The sequence below is a fragment of the Scleropages formosus genome, chromosome 4, assembly GCF_900964775.1.
Source record: "Scleropages formosus chromosome 4, fSclFor1.1, whole genome shotgun sequence".
Lineage (NCBI taxonomy): Eukaryota > Metazoa > Chordata > Actinopteri > Osteoglossiformes > Osteoglossidae > Scleropages > Scleropages formosus.
In genome coordinates, this window is record NC_041809.1 from 24,858,893 (window position 1) to 24,876,159 (window position 17,267).

General features: G+C 43.4%; 3 protein-coding genes across 3 annotated transcripts; all 3 read right to left on the reverse strand.

Moving 5' to 3' along the window:
* Positions 1–982: 982 nt before the first annotated feature.
* Positions 983–1,933, reverse strand: LOC108936048 (olfactory receptor 10G4-like). The gene has a single exon (XM_018755104.2). The coding sequence runs from the start codon at positions 1,931–1,933 to the stop codon at positions 983–985; it is 951 nt and encodes a 316-aa protein (XP_018610620.2).
* A 2,705-nt stretch (positions 1,934–4,638) lies between these two features.
* On the reverse strand, positions 4,639–5,589 carry LOC108936047 (olfactory receptor 10G4-like). The gene has a single exon (XM_018755103.2). The coding sequence runs from the start codon at positions 5,587–5,589 to the stop codon at positions 4,639–4,641; it is 951 nt and encodes a 316-aa protein (XP_018610619.2).
* A 6,942-nt stretch (positions 5,590–12,531) lies between these two features.
* LOC114910383 (olfactory receptor 10G4-like) lies at positions 12,532–13,482 on the reverse strand. The gene has a single exon (XM_029250864.1). The coding sequence runs from the start codon at positions 13,480–13,482 to the stop codon at positions 12,532–12,534; it is 951 nt and encodes a 316-aa protein (XP_029106697.1).
* Positions 13,483–17,267: the final 3,785 nt, after the last annotated feature.

The window sequence follows — 17,267 nt, forward strand, 5'->3', positions numbered from 1 at the left end:
AGATATAAAGTATCACTTGCTATTCATTTTTAAAATAAATAAAATCCCCATGACTAGAACATCTATATTTCATGTTAACAGATTATAAAAATAAGTAGATAATGATTACAAGTTTTAGCACTGAAAAGAAACTTCAGAATTTATTTTTTTATGATATGCTTAACATATATTTGTATACATTCCATATGCACAGTTGATCATTTCATTTTTACACAGATAAATATGTTAAGAAAACAAGTTGCTTGAGGGCCCTTTTGTTCACAACTCACTCCACTTTTCCATTACAGTCCATGTTGCTCAACTACAGCTGTTTAAGCACCGGATTACTTGGTGCACAAAATTGTACAGAAATTTGAACAGAAGGCAGTGTAAAGCAACTTTTGGGGAGAGACTTTATTTAATTTACTAATCAAATCTATAGGCAAACATCACAAAAGTCTTTAAACTGTACTGTAATTTCTGCAGTCTGGGTGTTGCAGAAAGTATAGCTTTACTTTCTTTTGGAAAAACATTGGCTTAAAAATGGTGTGATTCAAGAAGTTCAGGTTTCCTTCTGCATTAGAAGAAGCATTCATACAGGGTATTGTTTTCACCATGACTCAGGACACATAAACAAGCATCTAAAAAATAGTCCATTCGTAGACATCATGGTATCAGTCCATCTATTTGCATTAATTGCTTTTTCTGAGCAGGCTCGTTGCAGTCTGGAGCCTATATTGGAAACAGTAGGCACAAGGCTGACAGGGGGTACAGCCTGACAGGACGCCAGTCATGCTTTTTAAAACATTTTAAAAAAGTATGCCGTGAATTGTAATCATGCTTTACATCCGTGTTGGTGCAATACTGATTAATATGACAAATGTGTCTCTTACTGTAGACACAGATGATTTCTGATTTACTCCGAGTTACAGAGAAAATTGCTTTTTTATTTTACACTCATTGTTATTGAACACAGCGGAATGAAAAAAATGCAAACAATGTGTCACTTCATTGCTTTCACACTGTTTCTTCTGAGTATTTGAATTAGCCTGCTTCTAATCTCCTTTGTCCTGAAAAAATAAACGACTGGATTCATAAGCGATGGTAACAGTGTTGACGCTGTTAGTAATGCATTTCTCTCTGTCAGATTCAGAGTGACACCTACCCTTGTCAACAACACCAAAATTAATTTGGGGAAATAGAAGCAGAATACAACAATGGCATGGCTTAGACATGTGCTGAGCATCTGCTTGCGGCCTGCAGTGTTAGTCAGTCTCGCCACAGTGTAGATGATCTTCACATATGTTGCCAGGATGAGTGGGAAGTGTCCACCCAGCAGCCACATGGCCAGAATGGTGGTAAACATAAAATATGGTTCTGGATCAACACAGGCAGCTCTCACCAAAGCAGCATAATCACAGAAGCTATATTTGATGATGGGCTGGCAGTAAGGAAGCCTGTCAGTGATTCCTGCCAGTACACCTGCAGCTGTAAGGGCCACCAGCCAGGACAGGGCAAGTAGGGCAAATGTCCGTGAATTGGTGAGAATGCTGTGGTACCGCAGTGGATTACTGATGGCAATCACGCGGTCAAATGCCATCAAGGTCAGGGCAAAACAAAGACAGATGTCACCCAAGTTGTACACAAACATGCGAGAAATACATGAGTGATATGAAATGTTTCGGACCCCAGCAAGCAGCAGAGCGATCAGAGTTGTGCTAGCACTGGTTGTGAACATGATATCAATAACAGCCAGGTTACAAATGAATATGTACATTGGCCTGTGCAGGAGTCGGTCTGATGTAATGATACATATATTGATACTGCAGCCCAGCAATATAAGGGAATATGTGATGAGGATTAGGAGTCCCAGAATCATTTGGTTTGACAGCTGATCTGAGCCAGTAAGTATAAACTCTGTAACCTGTAGTCCTGTAAAATTTTTGTCTGACATTTCTGAGCATACCTGAAAATAATAACCAAATAAAAACAATATCATTTTAAAATAACTTTTTATAAAGCAAATTATAAACTTTAACAAGCGTTTTGATATTTCATCTTATTCTTTATGTAACTGGTAATAAGAAAGAAATTTATCCTTGAAAAATAACTAACGTGCATTTTACACAGTATAACAGTTACTTACAGTGTGACATAGAAGGAGTTCACTCTGAGACTTCTTAACAATCTAGCAGTAGCTTAGTAAACTGTGTAACTATTGTGTTTTTATAAGTGACTTTCTCACAGGAACCATATCTGATGACACAGGGGAGTGCTGCTGTAACCAAGACGATTGCAGGTGTCATTCTATTGAGGAATGGGGACATGAAAATTTTCCATTTGCCATTTTTTTACTCAGTGCTGCCCTCTTTACGGTAGCCACATTTTACATTCAGTGAGGGAAAGGAACTCACCTGTAATAACTCTCTCTAGACCCTTTCTGTAATGTTTTGACAGAAGTAACAAGCAAGGGGTATGGCAAAAGTAATTCCTTCTCCTCCTGCTCACGCTGTAGCCTTCCTGGCTGGGCAAAGGCAACAGATGTGCCATTAGATCCAATTTAGACAATATAAATTAAAGGATCTTTGGACAGCAGAAGAAACTGCACTACCTCAGAATGGGGCAAAAGGCTGCAGTGGCAAGTGTCAAAACTGATTAAAGCAACTCCCCTTCTGTCCAGATAATTGACAGCCCCTGTGGTTTTGAGACTGTGCCCACCTTTAGGTCTGACCCCTGGTGAATGGAAAGGTAACATAAGGGAGACAAAGAAAGGGAATGGACAGATGCTTGTTCTGCTGACGATTGCCCCTGAAAATATAGGCAGACCAAGAGCAGTGTCTCCTGCATCTCTCATATACAGGGGTATGTCTGACATGTCCTGTGAATCCTATATACCCAGGCAAACATGATATTCTACTGCAGCAAATTATGTATAAACTGTGTTCCTCAGGCTCTGGAGATCATGGTCAAGGTGAACATTGTTGTTGAACTGAGCATTTTTACTTTTTCATCCAAAAAGGAGGAACAGAGTTTATGCAGGAGGTGTATGGTGCTTGCAATGAACTGAAGCTCCATTAGGAGAACTGTGTCTTGCCAAGTGAGTGTCAGAGGAGTCTGTGAGACCTAATGGGGCCTGTATTCTGTGACTACTTTGTTACCACTGCTTATCAATGATAAATCAGCTATTTTTTTCTGTTTCGTAAGGATATTGGTGAATGTATAGAGATATAATAGAATTGATCTTTCAGCTTGTGTAGAGAAACAAAAATTATTACAATTAATTTCTAGGATGAAATCCCTAACCCTGCTATTGACTGGAGTTCTGTGCAAGGTATACACTCGCTTACCCTTGTACAACTGCCAGTCTCCCTGGTTGCTTTCGTCCAAACCAAAAACATTGCTCTTTGACGGCAAATTTTATCATTCTAATTAGTGTGTTGCTGTAATTCTTAATAGACAGCACCATAGCCTCTTTCCTTGTTTACTTGTCATTCCAGGGGCTAAGGATGTGGCCCAGGCTGCTGCCTAAAAGAAATTTTTATCCAGGAGTCTTATGTAAAGACACACCCACACACATTTTCAGAACTGCTTGTCCCATATGGGGTCACAGGGAACTGGAGCCTACCCAGTAACACAGGGCAGAAGGCCAGAGGGGGAGGGGACACACCCAGGACAGGATGCCAGTCTGTCACAAAGCACCCCAAGCGGGACTTGAACCCCAGACCCACCAGAGAGCAAGACTGTGGTCCCACCCACTGCGCCACCACACCCCTTATCTTATGTAAAGACTTTCTTATAATAGTCAAAGAAAAAAATTTCTTCAGATCAAGGGTGTGGATTTTTCAGTTTTTTCTTGTTTCTAGAAATATTATATAGTGTATAATATTTCTTTTGAAAAGCAATAGTATATGTACAATAAAATTGGACTGATTGACCGGAAACTGCATCATGGCACTTGACCTGAATTGTTTGTGGAAACATCAAACTGTTTTGATTGGTTATACATCTTGCTCAAAAATACAACATTTCCTCCTCTGAGAAATAAATCTCCCATCTCTTAGTCACGTTGTTTAAAATACCTGTAACACAACAATTACAGAACTGCTCTTTAAATACACTTAGAAAAAAAACTATATTATCATGAAGAGATTCAAAATTCTTCTTTTAAAATCAATTAAAACATTAAAAAACCCAACTATTTTTGTTTCATTTTTATTAACTACGTTAAAAACACACGGTCAGTGAATTTACCAGAATATCAGTTTTGTTAGATGAGCCAGTTTTATTAATGGACTGTGGAAGTAGGAAAATAAAAAGCACAACATATAACACAAGCAGTAAAACTCTAAAAGAAATTTTCTAAGAGATAATTCTGAAATTTAAAGTACAAAACTACCAATGAAAAATGCTCTATTGAATTATTGTAGAATTTCCATGAATGAATATGAATATATTCCATTGTAAAGGCTTTGGAATTTTTACTATGCTGGTAATAACTGATATCTGTTTTAACAAAGTAATTACTGACCAGAATAACAAGAAAACTCTGGGAATTTTCTGGGAGGTGTTTTTCACTTTTTAGAGTGACAAATGCTCCATTTTTTTTGACATGCATAAAGAAACCTTTTTTTATTTAAAAATGGAAACACAGATGAAATGTTACTTTACAGCAAATACACGATTCCTTTTCAGTATTTGAATCAGCCTGCTCCTGATCTCTTTTGTCCTGAAACAATAAACAGTTGGATTCATAAGTGAGGGTACAAGAGTTGAGATGATCTTTAGTGCATTCCTCTCTGTCAAATCCAGAGTGACACCAACTCTTGTTAACAATCCCGAAACTAATTTAGGAGCATAGTAACAGAACACAGCAACAGCGTGACTCAGACACGTGCTGATCATCTGCTTGCGACCCTCGGTGTCAGCCAGTCTCACCACAGTGTAGATGATCTTCACATATGTTGCCAGGATGAGTGGGAAGTGTCCACCCAGAAACCACATAAGCAGAATGGTGGAGGGCACAAAATATGGTTCTGGGTCAACGCAGGCAGCCCTCACCAGAGCAGCATAATCACAGAAGCTATATTTGAGGAGGGGCTGGCAGTAGGCAAGTCTGTCAACAATTCCTGCCAGCACTCCTATGGCTGCTACACCAATCATCCAGGACAGGGCAATTAGTGCAAACGTTCGCGAATTGGTGAGGATGCTGTGGTACCGCAGTGGATTACTGATGGCAATCATGCGGTCAAATGCCATCAAGGTCAGGGCAAAACAAAGACAGATGTCACCCAAGTTGTACACAAACATGCGAGAAATACATGAGTGATATGAAATGTTTCGGACCCCAGCAAGCAGCAGAGCGATCAGAGTTGTGCTAGCACTGGTTGTGAACATGATGTCAATAACAGCCAGGTTACAAATGAATATGTACATTGGCCTGTGCAGGTGCCTATCTGATGCAATGATACATATGTTAGCACTGCTACCGAGCAGTATAAGGGAATATGTGATCAATATTAGAAGCCCAACAATCTTCTTATTGGGCAGGTGGTCTAAGCCTGTGATGATGAACTCTGTAATGCGCTCTGTTGTGATGTTTGATTCCAGCATTTCTCAGCAAGTCTGCAAAAATTACAGAAGGGTAGAAATTACTTTTACTAAAAAATTTACTTGGAAGATTATTTAAGCAACAACTTGCCATTAAATTTTGTTCTACTGTCAAAAATGTTTACGTTTAAATTCATTCCAGTTACAAAAAGATTTGAAATTCCAGACAGTAGCAGAACTACTTACTTACTAGAGGTTCAGGCTAAAACCTCTTAAAAGCCCAGTAGTCGTCTTCCGAACTGGGAGACTATACAGGCTTTTTATAGCTGACTTCCTCGCAGGGGCTGTACCTGGTGATGCAGGGGAATTCTGCAGTAACCAAGATAATTGCTGGCGTTTTTCTCTTGAGGGATGGTATCCAGACCCTCCAGAATTTATTACTTGTTATGTAAAGCAAATGTACATTTCCTTGGCAAGTTTGTAACAGTAACCAGTCTATTTACCATAACATTACTAAAAAAAGAATTTGGGTTGTGATTTAACAAGAAAACACGCACACACACACTGAAACCACTTGTTGAGCAGGGTCATGGCAAACCAGAGCCTAACCCGGCAACACAGGCCACAAGGCTGGAGGGTACACACAGGACAGGGCACCAGTCCACCACAAGGCACCCTAAGCAGGACTTGAACCCCAGACCCACCAGGGAATGGGACCTGGCCAAGCCTGCCACGCCATTGCGCCTCCCTAACAAGAAAAAACACACACACACACACACACACACACACACACACACACACACACACACACACACACACACACACACACACACACACAAACTGTCAGAACCGCCTATCCCCATACGGGGTCACAGGGAACCGGAGCCTACCCAGTAACACAGGGCGTGAGGCCGGAGGGGGAGGGGACGCACCCAGGACAGGACGCCAGTCCTTCGCAAGGCACCCCAAGCAGGACTCAAACCCCAGACCCACTGGAGAGCAAGACCACAGTCCAACCCACTGCGCCACTGCACCCCCTCACCACAAGAAAACACACAGAGACAAATCAAACTTTTTGTAACAGATTTTCTGAATGGTTGTGTGAACTCTGTTCTTGTGCATTTAAATCTTATGGAATTCCTGGAATAATTGTGAAAAGGCTTGGAGAGGCTTTGCATTTAAAGCACAACTGAGATGCCTCCAGGAGCACAAAGTTTGTGCAAACAGCTAGTACCTGAGGAAGATGAAATGGGCAAAATGACAGCCACCTCAAACCACTTGAAATAGGAATACAATGAGGAAAGTCTCTCCCTGGAGTGGTCCTACTAAATCAACAGAAATTCTGGACCAGGAGTTGACTGGCAATATCCAGGAGTACAGGCTGCCCTTGGTGGCGCATAGAGGAACTGCTTGTATTTATTACAAATCTTTGCAGTCTCCTCCATGTGTTAATCTATTTCTGGTCAACACACATAACTTCTGGCAAGGGCCTTCATGTGGACACTTGTAAGATGGTAGTCCTGAAGCAACTACATGACATCTGCATAAACCAGAACCTTTTCTTGGAGACAGCTAATGACAGCAATTAATGTAGTGTTTGAATGCTCCATATTGCATTTCAGAAGGCCAACCATGTAGCAGCCAGCATGTCACATAGGACAGAACTGGGTCCTTCTGAGTGAAAGGAGTGATTCAGTTAGCATGCACAAGTGCTTCAGGCAGTGACTGTAGAAGTAGACCAATCCAATGGCGAACGAGTTTCAGCAGGAGGCAATGTTGCTGGTAGGCAGCTCATTGCATGCAGAACTGGCAGCTGTTTTCCTCGTCCGTAATAAAGTTCATAATCGTAAGCCGCAAATATCAAATTCCAGTCTTGCATACAGGGTGACAGAATATGTTCCATGGATTTGGCATAATGATCTCCCAGTCATGGGAAAGCATGGTGTCTGCAATGATCAACCGGTACACCCCTGCCAGGCCCCTTCGCTCATCTACTTCTGCTCGCTTGGTGGTCTTGCGCACGAAAGGCAAAGCTTGGAGGTTCTCGGTTCTGGGTCCGTTGTGGTGGAATGACCTTCCCCTGTCACTCAGAACTTGCAGAAACTCTGTCTGTTTTCAAGAAGGGTCTGAAAACCCACCTTTTCCAGATCCAGTTTGCCCAAGATCTCTTCAGATCATCTATGGTGTAACTGTTCACGCATCGTAACTCCAGAAGCATTCCCAGATACAACCTTTATTCAGCCATTACTCTGGTATTGTACTGCTCATTTGTGTATCTTCTAATATTTAATAAAAAAATTAAAAAAAAAAAAATTGGTGTGGGTATCGGGATTTGTCTGTGTCTTATGCACCTACTTGAACGATGAACCTCGGTGTAGCAAGTGGTAAGGAACAAACTAGGCTCGCTTGAGACTTTCATGTCGGCAGCTATTTCTCCTTCTCTCAATGTAATGCATAAATTGTACTTTCGCTGAGATGTACATCGCTTTGGACAAAAGCGTCTGCTAAATGAATAAATGTAAATGTAAATGTAAATGCAATGAGGACCATTTGAAGGCACCCATCACTGAGGCTTGTGCAAGAATCTAACTAGAAGTATTTTAGTGTGTTCAAACTGCCTAGGAGCAACATCTTCTGCTGTGTCTTGCTCAAAATGGGCAGCATGTTAAATTCAGTTCATGCGTGTATTACTCTTAGCATGGTTGCTCAGCCGGATGAGTGAATAAACACAAAAACTGGACTGGAGATGATTAAAAAAACACTGAATGTGTCATGCTGGAATAATGGAAGCTGGGCTGAAGGTGAGTAGGACCCAGTTCCGGGTTCTGTTTATTAATGAACGGAGCCAAGGAGCAAGACGAAGAGCAGTAGTTGGGGACAGGCGTGGGTCAGGCGATGAGCATTCAGGGTTTCTTGGGGCAGACAAGGGATGTAAAAGATGAGACAAAGTGAAGGCTGGTAGCCAGGAGATCAGGAATTTCGAAAAGACAGGAATCATTGGATACACAGGGTAGCGGTTGCTCGAGTGAGGTTCCGCAAACAGGCGTGGAATCCTGGTCCCTTTTATCCCGTGCCACCTTGGTGAGAGGCAGCTGTGGGCGAGGTATGCGTGACAGAATATCTTTCATACATAATTCACAGATTCAACCACTGCTGTAATGCAAAATGGTATTGGCTACATCAATCCAACATTAAGCATCTTAAATGTATTTGGGTGGTTCTAGACATTTAATTCACCTGTATATTAATAATTATGTTATGCTGGGTTGTATAATTTCCTCAGGACTGAAGACCAGAGACCATTCAAGCACTTGACCTGACATCAGTGTCGTGGTTATGTATCTTCATGATTGACTTGGGCACAAAAGCCATCAGAGTGACCCAAACCCTTATTGTGTGACAGCTAACTGTCAAGGGGCCCTAACAGGTAATGTTTAATGTCTTCAGTTCCCCAGAAGCTATGGGCAATTTTGCATTGCTATTTCATCTGGGGGGGGGGGACGATGGCGCAGTGGTGCAGTGGGTTGGACCGGCTCCTGGGGCTCGAGTCCCGCTTGGGGTTCCTTGCGACAGACTGGCATCCTGTCCTGGGTGTGTCCCCTCCCCCTCCAGCCTTATGCCCTGAGTTGCCAGGTTAGGCTCTGGCTCCCCGCGACCCCGAATGGGACAAGCGGTTCAGAAAATGTGTGTGTGTGTGTGTATTTCATCTGAACTGCATGTCTTTGGACTGTGGGAGGAAACTGAAGTAGAAGGAGGAAACCTGAGCAAACGTGCAAGCCCCATATGGACAGAGCAGGAGTGTGCCTATATTTCAGGCCCTGTGAGGCAGCTGTTCTACTTGCTGTACTGCTTGTTAAAAAATACAATTACTTATTATAACATCTGGGGGACGCGCAGGCGCAACGGGCTTGACCGGGACCTGCTCTCTGGCGAGTCTGGGGTTCGAGTCCTGCGTGGGGTGCCTTCTGACAGACTGGCGTCCTGTCTTGGGTGTGTCCCCTCCCCCTCCAGCTTTGTGCCCTGTGTTGCCGGGTTAAGCTCTACCTTGCTGTAACCCCTACCTGGGACAAGCGGTTTCAGACAGTGTGTGTATTATAACAATGACTACATTCTATTAAAAGAATATACATTTTCTTTAATCATACAATAATACAGTTGTATACACATTTGAGCACACAGAGCACAATGGAGCACACTGGCTGGTGTCAGGATGGCAGATGGTGGGCCTGTTGCCAGTTGTCACTGACTGAGCTCACAGCTTTGCGTGTTGTTCAGCTGCAGCTTTGTGATCCTTAAGTGGCGTCATGTCCGTCTTGTGCAGGTTTTTGTATGCTGTCATTATGACTAAACTCTTTAACAGTGAATTTGTTTCTAACCTGAATAAATGTTCTGATGAAAGCAAAACAAAGTGAGGTGGATGAAACTGCACTTCCTCACTGAACTGAGGAACAAGCCACTGTCATTTTCAGTTAAATGGTTCTAGAGCTTAAGGAACATAATGTTAAAAGACACTATCACACAAAGCATTCATCTGCATTTCACAAACTCCAAGGCCAATTTGATAAAGTCAAGGTCTCCAGACTAAAATGTAAACTTTTGTCACAGCAATAGCTTTTTAGTGCATATGCTCCCAGCTGACATCACTTTTCAAAGTGACCCGTGCAACATCTGAAATTATTGCTATGGAAGAAAAACCCTTTTCCGGACACCAGATTTGTGTGAAAGCATGTTTTGAACCGTGTTCATAATGTCACTGTTTTGGCAGCACATATTAATGTAACAAATGTTCATCAGGATGAAGTATGGAAAGAGGTGATGAGACCGCAGAACATGGACAGTCGTTTTGTTCTGTGTTACAACATGGTCCATCATGTGTGACACTGAAAGTCTTGCTCATGAGATGCAGCTCAACATCTCAGACTGACGTGTTGTTATCTGGAATGCAAAGTTTCTATAATCATATAAAGTACACACACACACACACACACACACACACACACACACACATTTTCGGAACCACTAGTCCCATATGGGGTTGCGGGGAACCGGAGCCTACCCGGTAACACAGGGTGTAAGACCGGGGCGGGGGAGGGGACACACCCAGGACAGGACGCCAGTCCATCGCACGGCACCCCAAGCGGGACTCGAACCCCAGACCTACTGGAGAGCAGGACCCGGTTCAACCCACTGCGCCCCCCCCCCCAAATAAAGTACTTCCTTTTTAAATTAATCATCTTATTATATTTTATTCAAGCAGTCAATGCAATTAATACTTTTGCATTATACAACAAAATAATTTCTCAATTTAGGGGGTTAAGACTCAGCATGTGGACCTACTACAATTTTTACAAGGGCAGCCATGAGCAGTACATGATAAATATTCTGGTCTTTGGCTGAAAAAGGCTGGGCAGCCCTGATTCTAGGTGTGACTTTTAATAATAGTACGTCTCTTGTTTCATTAATTGTATGTTAGCATTTTCGCTACTTTGTAAATCGGAAGAACCTGGAGAATTCAATATGGGACACAATAGTTAATTTGTTGACTCACGCAGAGAAATTAACTCAAACAAAATTAATTCTTTGGATGAAGTTCCCAAATATAGCAGAGCAGGGTTATCTTATTTACTTTCAATCCTGCATTTTTAAGCACTGCAGCACACAGCGGAAAGTAATCAGGATTTGTCTGTTCTGAGTGTTATGCACATATTCGTGTGAGGAACATCAGTGCATATAGTGGATAGAAACAAACTATATTTATTTAAGAATCACGTGTCTGCAATTATGTCTCTTTTTCCCCTAATGTAATGCACAAACTGTATTCTCTGAGATGTACGTCGCTTTGGAGAAAAGCATCTGTAAAATGATATAGATATTGTGGGAATCCAAGCTGCAGACCATCTTGCTACTCCTTTGAGGCCCTCACACACTGCTGCCAGTAGACCTACACTCTTTTCATTAAAAACTGAAGACCTTCTTCCTTTTACCAGTAATTGAACTAAACTTAACAAAAATCTAATGTAAAAAAACATAAACAAGTACTTGATCATTTCACCTCAATGGGGAAAAAAATACATTTTTGGATCTAATGAAAATATAAATCAGAATATATAAATGAAAACACAGTTCTAAACTCTCTGGTCCCTTTTCTTGTATGTAAAAATCTCACTGTAGATTAAAATTTTGCAATTCTGTTTCGTATGTTGTATAATTCTTAAAGGGTGGACCTCAACCTCTTGTTAACTTGTTATTTAAAGAGCTCAGGGTGGGGCCTACATTACTGCCAACAAATTTTTATCCAGACCTCTTACACAACCTTCTTAGAGGAGTCTAAGAATACATTTCCTCCACACTGGTAATGTGGATTTTGATGTTTTTCCTTCATTCTGGAAAATGTCCTATATATTGACTGAAAGCTTAAAGCACAGCTCTCCATCTGAATTGTTTTTGTGTGAACGTCATACTGTTTCAGTGGGTTAAGTAGCTTGCTCAACAATACACTGAAGACATAAACTTCCTACCTGTTAGTACATATTGTTTAAATTACTTGCTGCACAACAAGTAAAAGAAGTGTTCGGGTAAATACACTTAAAAACTGCATTGTCATCCAGAGATTTAAATCTCGACATTTTGTGGACATTAAAAAATAAGAAATCCTGCTTTAGTCAGTTAGGCAAACTGAAGCATACATGTATGAATTTTTTAGAAGACCAGTTTTATTAAAATAATCTTAACTGATGGCTTCCTGATACAAGACAACAAAAGTACTATTCATGAAACAAAGTCTATAATATTTCTTTCTCTTCCTCTTATGCATTACTTTTGAGACATAAAATGCAAAACAAATGACAACTGGTCTACACTGAATTATTGTACAAATTAAAAAAATATGAATATATCCCAGTGTAAAGGCTTTGAAGTTTTCTTGCACTAATCATGTCATATTTATTCTATCAAAGGGCTATTTCTGCTGTTGTTCAAAAATGCAAAAAACGGAAAGCTAAGATACTACTTTATAGCTAATGCACGGTTCCTTTTCAGTATTTGAATCAGCCTGCTCCTGATCTCTTTTGTTCTGAAGCAATAAACAGTTGGATTCATTAGTGAGGGTACAAGAGTTAAGATTATCATTAGTGCATTCCTCTCTGTCAAATCCAGAGTGACACCAACTCTTGTTAACAATCCCGAAACTAATTTAGGAGCGTAGTAACAGAACACAGCAACAGCATGACTCAGACATGTGCTGATCATCTGCTTTCGACCCTCGGTGTCAGCCAGTCTCACCACAGTGTAGATGATCTTCACATATGTTGCCAGGATGAGTGGGAAGTGTCCACCCAGAAACCACATAAGCAGAATGGTGGAGGGCACAAAATATGGTTCTGGGTCAACGCAGGCAGCCCTCACCAGTGCTGAATAACTACAGAAGGTGTATCTGATGATGGGCTGGCAGTAGGGAAGTCTGTCAACAATTCCTGTCAGCACTCCTATGGCTGCTATACCAATCATCCAGGACAGGGCAATTAGTGCAAACGTTCGCGAATTGGTGAGGATGCTGTGGTACCGCAGTGGATTACTGATGGCAATCATGCGGTCAAATGCCATCAAGGTCAGGGCAAAACAAAGACAGATGTCACCCAAGTTGTACACAAACATGCGAGAAATACATGAGTGATATGAAATGTTTCGGACCCCAGCAAGCAGCAGAGCGATCAGAGTTGTGCTAGCACTGGTTGTGAACATGATGTCAATAACAGCCAGGTTACAAATGAATATGTACATTGGCCTGTGCAAACGTTGGTCTGATACGATGATACATATGTTAGCACTGCTACCGAGCAGTATAAGGGAATATGTGAGCAATATTAGAACCCCAAGAATGTTCTGATTGGGCAGGTGGTCTAAGCCTGTGATGACAAACTCTGTAATGCGCTGTATTGTGACATTTGATTCCAGCATTTCCCAACATGTCTGCAAAAAATACAGAAGAAGATTTTAACTTTCACTGAAAATCTTTTTGGGACATCAACAAGCTGGAGTGGTTTCTTGCTTCTCTACAGAAATCTAAAAATTTACATGCAGCAGAGAAAGTTTTTTATTCTTAGTTTTACATATTATATAATACTCCATATTATTACATTATAAGCTGTTTTGGAAAAGAGTGTCAGCTAAATGAATAAAAGTAATTGTAAATGTCGACATGTTAGAACATCTACTTACATATAGGTTGGAGATGAGAATTCTTTAAAGTCCATCAATCTTCTTTATTACTGGATGACTAAACTGAGTTTTTATAAGCGCCTTCCTCACAAGGATTGTATCTAGTGACACAGGGGACTTCTGCAGTAACCAAGACAATTACAGGTGTCATTACACTGAGGATTGAGGGTCCTTAAAAATGTACCAGTTTCTAACTCAGTGCTGCTCTCTTTATGCTAACTATATTCAGTGGGAAAAGGATCTCACCTGCAATAACATTGTCTCGACCATTTCTGTAATCTTTTGATAGAAGTGGGCATTGTGGTAAGCAAATGGCATGACAAAAGTTATTCCTTGTCCTCCTGCTCATGTTGTAGCAACTTTATCATGTTGTGGCTGGGGAGGGCAGCAGATGTGCCCTTAAATCCAATTTAGACACTACATGAAAGAAATGCTGTCCTGACAACCCATCCAGTCAAGGCACAAACAGCCTCTTTAGGATGGTCGAAGACAACACTCTCTTTGGACAGCAAAAGAAAGAGCATCCCGTCAGAATAGGGCAAAGGCTACAATGACACCCATCAGGACTGATGAAGGCAGCTCCCCATCTGTCCAGGGAATTGATAGCTGCTGTGACTTTGAAAATGTGCCCACCTTCACATTGTTAGTAAACACCTGTTACTTGGTGAATGGACAGGGAACAAGGACGGGAGAGAAGGAAAAGAAATGGACAGAATCTTTTTCTTTTGACAGTTAGCCTCAAGAAATAAAGTGTCTGGGAGCAGTGTCTCTAGCATCTTACATATGCAGTGTTTGACTTGATATGTTGTTCTATGAATTCTAAATTCTGAGACAAAGGCTATAACCACTTGTCTCAAGCAGGGTCGCAGCAAACCGGGCCCTAGCCCAGCAACACAGGGTACAAGGCTGGGCCCACCCAGGATGAGACGCCAGTTTGTTGCAAGGCACCCCAAGCAGGACTCGAACCCTAAACCCAACGGAGAGCAGGACACGGCCAAGCCACTCCACTGCGCCCCCCTAAATTCTGACATCTCTTCGTAAATGTAATTATTTTACTATAGCAATTTATGTCTGCACAGAAACATGTCAAGGTGACATTGAAGTGAAATGTTAGTGGAAAGTGCTTTGACCTTAACATGGAAAAAAAAATGACATGAAGAGGGAGGACACCTCTCTATAATTTTATGCAGAACTGAGTATCATTAATTAAGAATATTTGCTTCATTGTCAGATGAGAACTACCTAATGTCACGTTCTCCGCATCAGGCACCTCTGCAACACCTGCCGCTCCCTGATGGGAACGACTATAAAGAGGGAAGCCGAGGAAGCCCAGACGCGGAACCTTGTTTTGCCTCCTTGTTTCCCTGCGAACCGTATTCCTGAGAGACCCATTACGACTTCGACCCTTTGCCTGTTTCTTCCTGACCACGTTCTTTGCCTAGCCCTTTCTACGACGTTTGCTGATCGCTTGACCCTCGCCTGCCCCTCGACTACGATTATGGATTCTGATTCGGCTTCCGTGCACGACGATTCGAACACTCTGCACTTGAGTCCGTCCGCGCTACGCGCAACCGTGACAGAAGGTTCCGCCTGCTACCAGGACTCAGTAGAGTATGCGCAACTGCGTACTGCGCTCACCCTGCAAAGCGACTTTTTGGGAACGCATTCCCAATCGTTGCAGCGCATACAAAAAAAGGTCGACGGATTAATCCAGGTCCTCCAAACCGGAGGTATTCTCAACCCCGCCTTCCAGGGTGCACCCGCGACTCCTGCTGAGCCGGTCCCGCCCACACCCCTCGAGGCTTTGGGGACGGTCACAAGGATCGTGACCCCAGAGAGGTATGACGGTTCGCCCGATCAATGTCAGGACTTTCCGATGCAGTGCAAGTTGGTTTTTGAGTGTGAAAGCCCTGGATGGTCAACCCCTGGGTGATGGGGTGGTTGATTCCCGGACGGCACCTCTCGTGCTCGAAACAAGCGCGTGTCATCACGAGAAACTCACCTTCTTTCTGATCCGAGCTCCAGACACCCCTGTCATTTTAGGTTACCCCTGGTTGGCACGACATGACCCCGTCTTTAGGTGGAGTACCAAGGAGCTGGTTTCTTGGGAAAGATCCTGTCACGCATCCTGCCTCACTCTTCCTTGCCGGGCCACGTCGGTGGAAGGGGTAGAGGGCCTTCCCCCGCCGGTCATACCCCCGGACTATGAGGATCTATGAGAGGTCTTCAGCAAGGTCCGCGCCGCCGAACTGCCTCCTCACCGGTCCTGGGACTGTGCTATCGACCTCTTGCCAGGTACCACACCACCTCGGGGCCGGGTGTACCCCCTGTCGTTACCAGAACAACGGGCCATGCAGGAGTACATCAGGGAGGCCCTCGAAGCTGGTCTGATCCGGTCGTCAACGTCACCAGCAGCGGCGGGGTTCTTCTTTATCGGTAAGAAGGACGGGGGACTGAGGCCGTGCATAGATTACTGAGGGTTGAACGCCATAACGGTCAAGTACCCGCACCCCTTACTGTTGATTACCTCGGCTCTGGAGGGAATCCATGGATCGACCTGGTTCTCGAAATTAGACCTCCGCAGTGCATATAATCTCATCCGGATCCGTGAGGGGGATGAATGGAAGACGGCCTTCTCCACGTCACTAGGTCACTATGAGTACAGGGTCATGCCCTTTGGTCTAGCTAATGCCCCCTCAGTTTTCCAAGCCTTTCTCAACCATGTGTTGTGCGATTTCCTTCATCACTGCGTCATCGTTTACCTGGATGATATACTGATCTACTCGAAGACCCGAGAGCAGCATATCCAACAGGTCCGGGAGGTCCTCAGGCGGCTCCTACAACATCGATTGTATGTGAAGGCAGAGAAGTGTGCATTCCACCAACGCCAAATCTCCTTCCTGGGCTACATCCTGAGCCAGGAGGGAGTTTCCATGGACCCCAGGAAGGTGGGTGCAGTAACCTCCTGGCCTCGACCTACCACGGTAAGGGCGCTCCAGCGCTTCCTTGGGTTCGCCAATTTCTATCGTCGATTCATACGTAATTTCAGCACAGTAGCCGCACCCCTTACCGCGTTAACAGCAAGCAAGGACCGAAGACTCCCGTGGGGGGCGGAGGCGGAGAAGGCTTTCCAGGAGTTAAAAACACGGTTCACCTCCGCCCCCGTGCTGAAACAGCCGGACCCTTCCTTGCCGTTCGTGGTGGAGGTCGACGCCTCCTCGGTAGGGGTGGGTGCAATCCTGTCACAGCGGCAAGGGGACCCTCCCAAGTTGTACCCCTGTGCCTTCTTCTCCAGGAAGATGACCCCTGCCGAGCGGAATTACGACACTGGGAACAGGGAACTCCTTGCTATCAAGCTCGCGCTTGAGGAGTGGCGTCACTGGCTGGAGGGTGCGGTCCATCCCTTTGTGGTACTCACGGACCACCGCAATCTAGAGTACCTAGAGACCGCAAAACGGTTGAACTCCCGCCAGGCCCGATGGGCCCTGTTCTTCACCCGTTTCCACTTTACTGTTTCTTATCGG

Coding starts and splice junctions, on each gene's coding strand:
- LOC108936048 (XM_018755104.2), bottom strand. CDS start 1,933: ATGTCAGACAAAAATTTTACAGGACTACAGGTTACAGAGTTTATACTT.
- LOC108936047 (XM_018755103.2), bottom strand. CDS start 5,589: ATGCTGGAATCAAACATCACAACAGAGCGCATTACAGAGTTCATCATC.
- LOC114910383 (XM_029250864.1), bottom strand. CDS start 13,482: ATGCTGGAATCAAATGTCACAATACAGCGCATTACAGAGTTTGTCATC.